The sequence below is a fragment of the Etheostoma spectabile genome, chromosome 18, assembly GCF_008692095.1.
Source record: "Etheostoma spectabile isolate EspeVRDwgs_2016 chromosome 18, UIUC_Espe_1.0, whole genome shotgun sequence".
Taxonomy (NCBI): Eukaryota; Metazoa; Chordata; class Actinopteri; order Perciformes; family Percidae; genus Etheostoma; species Etheostoma spectabile.
Window position 1 is genome coordinate 15,768,696 of NC_045750.1, and position 8,751 is coordinate 15,777,446.

Consider the following 8,751-nt stretch of genomic DNA (forward strand, 5'->3'; position numbering starts at 1 on the left):
TCTATTATATCACCATTATTAAAATTCCAGTTCAGTTCATCTTTAAGGTCTTGGGGGAAATAACACAAACGCTCCTTTTCGTCTCAGCCAGCTGGAGAGGCGTGTCTTTGTTTGATCGACAGCAGCTTGCAGGCTGTCAGAGTGCCGGTGTTACACCGTAGGGATAAAGTTGTTCTGTAATTGTACATGTCATGTGCAGACGGTGTTAAACCAGCATCTAACCAAACCAAAGTTCTGTTTGCAGGTACTTCTACATGCTGTTTAATGTGCTGCAGCTGAGCAGCTATTTAGCTAACCAATGTTAGCAGTGCACTTTTCCTCAGTGAATGTTTGTACGGTCGCAAGATGTGTATTTTCAACTTTGTAGGTGAGATAAGAAGGAATTGTTAGCAGGAAAGCAAATGTGCGTCGTTGTTTAAAAGCAGATATCTATGCTGTAGCAGACAAGAAAACTTCAGTTGGACTTTAAATATTACAGCTTCCTGGATTTATACACATAGTTTATACATATAGCAAAAGATAAATGTGTACATAGTGATTCCCTGTTGGCTCGAGTGAAGTGGCTGTAAATGACACTCTCATTTATACAGATTTTTGTTTCAAATATTGTTTTTTCAATAGTGCAGAGTAAAAACATTGTTGATTGACTTGAAATGAATTAGTGACAATTCTCTTAATCAGTTGTCACTGAATTTAACAAGTACAAGTACCTCAGATGTGACTATTAGTTGGAAATTTGGGCATTTCATAGAGCATGGATTGATCAAAATACTAAACTAAACTAATGAGAATAATAATTGGTTACCACCTGAATTTATCATACTTTGTACTCAAGTCTATAAATATTCAAATATTAGGGCTTTCTCTGATACAGTCAACAGCTTTGTGAATAGCTCTAAAAAATGATCAACTTAGACAGCGTGATATCCTGAGGGAAGTCAATCATGATCTTTTCTAGTAAGAAATAAACTCAAGATGCCTCTAGCAAAGCCATAGACGGAGATTGGTACTTCTTGTTACTTTTCTTGCAGACCTACAAAACTTCTTAATATAGTTCTTAGGGAAAGGGCAGCAAGGGCAACATTGACTCCGTTATTGTATTTTACAGCCTGCAGCATCTTGATTTAACTCATACTGTATCTGTGCTATACGTTACAGTAAGTGGTTTTGTTTGACTTGTGTGGTTGTGTGTGTCTCCACATCTGCTACGATCTGAGGATCAAACAGACACACAAACATACACAAAGCTTGCCTGGTTGACACCAGACCCTTCTCAGTTGTAACTGAAAGTGGGTCTGGGGAAGGTTCATTTGCAACTCATTTCCAAAAGGGCGTCACCAACGGACGCCACTCAAATGCCTCTGAGCGCAATTGGATAGTCCTTCAACCAATCAGGCCAACGATTCGGGTGACATAGCAGCGACTGCGGCATCAACGGGTTGTTGCGCTTCAGTAGGCGTCATGTTGAATGTAAACAACTAGCTGCTTGCCGTCGCCGCACTATTGTCATCGTGTAAAGCCCGCCTCAACGGTTGTGATTGGTGCCTCGATTTGGAAACATTTAAAATGGGCTTGAATGTGTACTTGGCCAGACTGACTTGCAGAGCAAATCTCAAATTTGCCGGAAGTTCGTCAGGGTTTTCCCAGGCTCACATGAACCACGTTATAAGCAAATACTGTAGTACTAATACATGTCTTTTAGAGTCAATGCAGTAGACCATTACGTGTTCTTTGATAGGTTTACACCAGGCTATTAGTTACAAGCTGATTCTGGTTGAGTCAAGTTTTCAGATCTGTTTTTGTGTCGAGACCAGTAGATCAGTTGAAAATGGTCATTATTAGCCTCAGTGCATCTATACAACCATATTAAGCACTTTGAAGCTTTGTTTTCAAAGGTTCTTGGATTGTGATATTTAACTGTCCATACTTATTTATCAGGTTGTACCTTGTGACATTATTATAAAAGATTTGGCTTTGTGTCAACTGCCACCTGCGGAGGGTAAAACTCAAAGCACTTCCAGTGTGTCCTTGATTTCACCAACAGCCGCTGGAATGAAAGCATTTAACACAATCAACTAGACTGATGATGTGATTTATTTTTTCGTTGATCCCTGTAGGGAACGCTTCACTCAACAGAGCTCACAGGTCAGGGTCAAATATAGAACAGCACCTCTGGACCTGGAACAGCAGGCGTTTAGCGTCCCTGAACCTTCTACTGCGCAAGATGGTCCATGACTCACTACTGCTGCTCAAAAAAAGTTTCTTTGAAACCACGTTAAGGTTTCCTCTCTCCCGGGTGCAGCTGTTTCATTCGTTTTCCCCTGACAAAAATGCACTGTACACTTATACTGTCTGGAGAGCAATTTACAGAACTGTCTTCTACCTTTAGTTCAGCATCTTCAGAATCGAGTCTCGGAGCTTCCCCTCTTCAGTGTACTGCTGTTGAACTCGTCATGCTCAAAACTCAGATTGTTATGCGACCTGGATATCATTAACAGCTTCTCCCGCTTACTGTAGTCACGCCTGTCTGTAACAGACATAGACGCATCCAACAGCCGCTCCCCTTGCTCGCTTTCCCTGTCCTCCAGCCGCATGTAGCCTTTACTGCTGCCCCGATTGCCACTGTTACTACAGCTGCTGTTGCTACGGTCGAGGCGGGGCCAGCTGGGGTGCTTGCGCTGCTCGGGGTGCACGCTGAGCATGCTCGGCCTTCGCTCCAGGTCCAGAGATTTGGAGTGGCTGCCGAGCATGTGCAAGGAGGAGTTGGAGCCAAAGTCACTCCTCGCTGCTCCTGGGGAGAGCCAGCAGCCTGAGGTAGAGGAGGGAGCAGGGGAAAGGGAGCAAGAGGAGACAGAGGAGCAGTGAGAGGAAGAGGAGGCCGAGTTACTCCGGTGTAAGCTTGGTGGTTTGGAGGCCTTTGCAACAGATGGTACAGGAACCACCAGAGACTCCATGGAGCTCAGAGGCTGTGACGTGTGCCCGCCTCTCCTCTCTCCTCCTCTCTCCTCCTCAGTAATCGCCTCCATCTCCGGCTCGTCAATAACACAGTTGTTGAGTTTTATAACAGGGAGCGTAAGTGCAGATATGGAGGATGAAACAATAGAGCGTGCATGGTGTCCATCCTTCCCCCTATCTCCGTCCACCGAGCGAGCCAGGCCGAGGCCCGGGCCGTAGAAGGGGCGATCCTTGTAGAGCGGCGCCAGCAGCCCCGCAAAGCTACAATCCAGTTTAGCCTGCCCCCTGTGTCTGTGAAACTCCTCGTCCCCTAACAGCACCTCCTCTTCTTCTGTAGAGCCTCCCCCTCCGGCCCGAGAAGAATACGCCAGGGGAGAGTTGCTGGCCAACCGGGCTGCGTTATCAGCTCCAAACGCTCGAAGATCCCCAACTTCTCTTGCATAGGTGCTGTTGCGGTGATGGTGTTGTTTTTGCTCTCTCTGCCTGAGGCGATGGATGTCAATGACGGTGGAGTACATGTCTCTCATGTGGATTATCTAGTGCAGAAGAGAAATATATTAGTAGTACATGTCGTAGCATAAGTATTCATATTTGGATGAGCTGAGAGTATGTTACATATTATTTTAAATGTGTTTGTATGTTGGATGTTTGTGACCTGTAATCCATGTTTCTCACATGGATTACCTGTAGGGGGATTAATCAAATCATGGAAGAAAAAGAGAGGGCACAAGAGCAGAGGAAATGTGATCAGAGGGAAATTGCAGAGCTAGGGATGTTATGAGGTCGGCAGAAATATGATTTGCATGTTGGTAGAGATAATGAATATGGATGACTGCACTGTGCATGCCCCTCGTTTTGTAGAGAGTGGAGGAAGAACTGAAATGAGAATACAGTGTTGGGGAGGAATATTATAACTACATATTTTATTTACTCAAGTTTTTAGAATTGAAAAACCTGTTTTGCCCTTCATAACCTTTTGTACATCCAATCTCTGCACATATCAGTGTTTCCCACGTGGCAAGGCAATTTAGCTTGTCCTGTTACAGTTTATCGGCTAGCATGTAGACCCTCAAAATCCACTGGCAACTCGAGTATTTCATTTCTACTACCTACCTTAGTTTCTCTGTCTCTGTTTTCATGAAGAATGGCATTAGCGCAGATAAAGATGAAAATCCCAATGCCCATTGTGAAGGGCCCGAACATCTTCATCCTCTCAGAGTGACGATGCTGTTCCAGGAACCGTGTCAGAGCGCCTCCGGTTTGCTTGGAGGGCGTACCTACATGCAGATCGTAGGAGCCATTCAGTATAAGGAATTTGAATTTATAAACAATGGAGCAGAAAAAAGTGTGCTGACTTACCTTGAACATTATGACTCGTGCTGGAGTTTGCCACGTCCTTGTCTGTGACGGCCACCATGACTCTGTTTCCTTCTCCTGTGGCAGATGTTCCTCCAGATGTTCCTACAGCAGTTGCTGGCTTAGATCCTCCACCGGCCGGCAGTCTGGCCGAGGACATGGTTTCACCGTGCGGCCAGTAACCCAGCGTCGCCATGCCGATCCCTACGGCCAAGATGACCAGTCCAAGGAGGAGGAAAAACCCGGAGGCGGAGTAGAGGCGGAGCCTACCACGTACTACTACAACATCGGTGCGTCGCTTCCGCTTTCTAAATAAAAAGCATTGAAAGAAAACAGAAATGATAGTTTTGGAGACATATAGTTAGTGGCATCATTACATCCACCATACAAAAAGTGTATAGAGATTGCAGAGCCTTGTTTTTTTGTTAACAGTCAATGCTGGCTTTTTGTAACATTAATACCAGTGTCACTCATTAATCACATACAATAAACTGCTACCAGTCTCCTGTTATCCAAAGTAGTTGATAAAAAAGCTCATTTACAAATACAGGTTCTAGTAATCTTTGTATTAATATTGAAATTATGAAAAGAAGACTAATATAATTACCTGGGTGCAGGTTCTGAGGCCAAGTTTCCCAGGCCCGGCGATGTAGGTAAGGGCCGGTGCTGAGAGCGGACGGAGTCTTGGCGTTTTAGCTTAGCCAAGCCTGTTAGCACACCTGCTGCTGCAGTCATACTTAACCTGCAGATACACATGCAGCGGCATATTAGTAATACATTTAACATGTACTGCACCTCCAGCATCTTGTGTGTGCATGTTTGTACCCTGTGACTGAACAACCACTGATGCAGAGCTGTTGCACACCAGTTTGTTGCACAAAAAGATTCAACTGGAAAAAAACGGGAAACATCTATTTGATAAAGGCATAGTACATACATTCACATTAAAAATTATTACCAACAACAAACTTTTTTTTAAAACAGGTGTGTGGATGCACATATGTATTTCAGCTCAGCCAAAGTCTGCCAGACTCTGAATAGATGAGGTGCACGTGCAGTATCTCTCACGATTGAGCCAGCATTATTTGTCGTCTTTGTTTACACAGGCGTGTCACCTCACGTATACCAGTGGCTTCTGGAACAATGCCTGTACAGTAGGTGGCAGTTTTACACACTTTTACAGGGAAAGTGTCTTTTCAAGTTTGCCAAATGCTGTTTGACGGTTTAGCAGTGATACAGATGTAAGCACACAAAAATGTGCACACCCGGTACAATGGCCTCTGTTTACTGGTGATGTTTTTATTGTTGGCTTTCAGCCTTGGACAACATGTGCAGGGCTGTGCTATGTATGTGTAGTCAAATATTTATGCCTTCTGGAGGTTTGTTGACTGCTTTCCCCCTGTGTGTATAAGAGAGAAACTCAGGAAACAAGATAAGATATTAACACACATTGCTTGTGTCTTTAAAAAAAAATCTTGGATCATTATTGTATTCATTTGAATTCAAATCCATCTTTTGTATTTCTATTGTTGGCATTGTTGTCACTATTAACGTTGTCGTGGCGGTTATGAAATTGGAAATACGGTCCTGCAATTATGACATAATATTCAAATGAATCATAGTCTCTCTGCTCACCAACTGCTCAGATGTCTATTAATAGTTTTAAAGGGAAAAGGGTTTAAAACAAACACAGGCTTATTCTGGAAGAATCATTTGGTTTCTAAATGCCTGTTAATCTGGGCTCACGTGAACATTAGCGCTCTCCTGTTTAGCAATGAGAGGATTAAATGGAATAAATCTGATTTTGAATATCCAAGGTGGATGGCAATTTCCAGTAATCCTCTTCAGATCAAATTCAAAAGGTAGCTCATTTCATTGCTTTTTGTTTGGTGCCATGTCGTTACTTCTGCTCTTGAACTTTAACATTTTGGGTGAAAATATGGAACTAAAAGTCACCACAGTAATCCCCACCAGTTGAGGTGTCAGGTGCCATATCCTGGTAAGATTGAATCACCACCTTCAGCTTAAGCACCACCTTCACATGACAGTTTGCATAATTTTCTTGCTCCTACACACACTTAACATACTTATGGTGTATACACACCCAACTCGAAGCAAATCTTTCACGCGGCTCAATTACATGCAAGGTCAATGCAAACACGGGAACAGAATGTTTGGCTATTCTCAATCCGCGTCACGCTGTGTCGCAAAAGCCTATCAGCGTTGAGATTCCCCTGACTCCTGAATCAGAAATGAAGGACAAACATGATTGACGCCGTGGGCGGTGAAATTCACCAAGCTGTGTGTGCCCCCGGATGATGTATAATGAACCCGGACCCAACGGCGTTTGGTTTTCCGATGTATCAGATGTACAAACCAACAATAGTAGTTATTTAGTGGTTATTTGGGCCGTGGTTGATGACGGAAAGACACGGCGCAAAGAGACGTTGTTGGTATTGTTGGTAAGTTTTCCCTACTTATGCGCTCGGATTGTTGTAGATTAATAATAGGTTGTGTTTTTTTAAATGACAAAAAAGTGTATTAACATGTACGTAACAAAGTTGTTCTGAGGTATCTATTTGGTTACCAGTTTTTCTGTGCCTGCCTGATGTCTGTGTGTAGGGTATGAGAAGATAAAACCGATTTAGCATGGGAACAAGAACGCACCCATGACCTTTGTCTGTCTATTTTCTAATTTCTCCCTTCCTCCTTGCTTCCGCATCTCTCTCTGTCTCTCTGTCGTCCTCCAAGAATGCAGAGTTAAGTCTGTAGTCTGTAAATCTCTCTCCCTTCATCTTTCTTTCATTCTCACTTTCAGTCTGTGTGCTTATGCATTCTGGTTGTGACCCTGAATAATGTTTGGTCCTCGTTTATCTCCTTTTCCTCCACCCTATAGCTGACTTTCTCATCTCATCTCTCTCTGTTTGTCTTGCTCCTCCCCCTAGCCTCTCTCCCCTCAAATCTATTTTAATCTGTTTCTAATTTAAATTTTCTTTTATTTGGTCACACTCCTCTTTCTCCTTTCCTTTTCTTCTACATATCTCAAAGCAACAAAGCTTTTAATATTGAAAGTAACTGTGAATCACACACAGGACCAGACGTTCTCTCCTCCTACCCTCTTTTCTCCTTCTCACATCTTAATGTATTTTTCATGTCAATCATCTCATTGGTCATACTGCTGTAGGAAAGTGCTGCTAACACAGATGGTGAATCACACAAGGACAAACACAACCAGCTTTGTTTCTCTGGTTTTTCTGGTTTTTCTCTCTCTCTACTTGATTTGCTCCTTTCGCTCCTTGGTGTGCGTCAAATAGGAACCCACACAATGTTTCAAGAGCAGGGGGAGAGATTTCCTCTGTTTACTGAGAGATGAGAAAGGGATGGATGTGAGTGCAAGGGAAGGATAGAAGAAGAGACAGGAAAGAGGGAAACGGTCTCTAAGTCATGACCAGAAACTGAAAGCCGGAACAAAAAGCTGAACAGTTAACAACAATGGTAAAATTTTTTTTGAAGGAGTCAAGGTTAAATGATGAGTGTAAAAGAAAGGCCTGGCAATAAGTGCCAGTGATGACAGGATAGAAACAGAAAACAAGCCAAGTGTATCTGTCATTTTAACAAGGCAGGAGCAGTTTCTTACTTCTGCCTTGTTAAAATGACAGAACAAAATTCTGCCGTAGCAGACGCACCGGCAGCCTTACGGAAACCACTCAGACTCAGACTCAGCAAGGCTTTCTACAGCGGAGAATGTGCGTGATCTGGGCAGGGACCCCAGAAAACGACAAGTTAATATTCAGTTACTTGTGCTCAACACCTAACAGCCAATTTGTGGCTCTGTTAATCACACTGATCATACACAGACTATATGAATATAAATTGTAGTTTTCTCCACCTCCTATCAGAAACAATTTAGAAATAAATGTGAAATCCACCGCTCCCTTTTCCACATCGCTGCCTTAATTAGCAGTTTCCTAAATTATTGTTTAATAAATCACGACTTAGCCTCGGTGTGATCACTTTACTAATGAATTGCTCCAGCTGTTTATCTGTGCAAACTCCCTGTCAGGCACCAAAACCACTGAAATAACGTACCTCACCCATCAGGGAGCAGATGTATTCCGTTTCTGGAAACATTTGAACATTTATAGACTCTAACTTTCAGAATAGAAATTTCCTCCTATACATATCACTTCCTCTGTGATGTTATCTATAGGTGAGGTCACGTGATGTACTGTCCCTATAGCAACTAAATGTGCTGCTGCTAGGTGACACGTTTCTATAGCAACTACCAGCTGTGTGAAAAGGAATGACAGGTATATCATAATAAACACAATCCTTTTAACAAGGGTGCGTTTCTCATGTGTCATTTAGATTTAGATTTTCGGCAAAAACCAACCTTTATGTCACAGCCCATGGTTTGAGAATTCTTGACAGTAGAACTGG

The 8,751-nt window shown here is 43.0% G+C and overlaps 1 protein-coding gene across 2 annotated transcripts in view; it reads right to left on the bottom strand.

Annotated features, from left to right (window-relative positions):
* Window positions 1–80: 80 nt before the first annotated feature.
* The window catches only part of tmem200a (transmembrane protein 200A), a 22,095-nt gene continuing 13,424 nt past the window's right edge, over window positions 81–8,751 (bottom strand). The window contains exons 2-6 of one of the 2 annotated variants that reach the window (XR_004336303.1): window positions 4,919–5,053; window positions 4,315–4,619; window positions 4,069–4,232; window positions 2,336–3,491; window positions 81–2,297 (exon numbers count right to left, since the gene is read on the bottom strand). Coding sequence is in view for 1 of the 2 variants with exons in the window: in XM_032543675.1 (XP_032399566.1) it covers window positions 2,400–3,491; window positions 4,069–4,232; window positions 4,315–4,619; window positions 4,919–5,046 (1,689 nt within the window). In the remaining variant the exon portion in view is untranslated. Of the gene's footprint in view, window positions 3,492–4,068; window positions 4,233–4,314; window positions 4,620–4,918; window positions 5,054–8,751 lie in introns of both variants that reach the window. The other variant, XM_032543675.1, reaches the window with a different exon arrangement.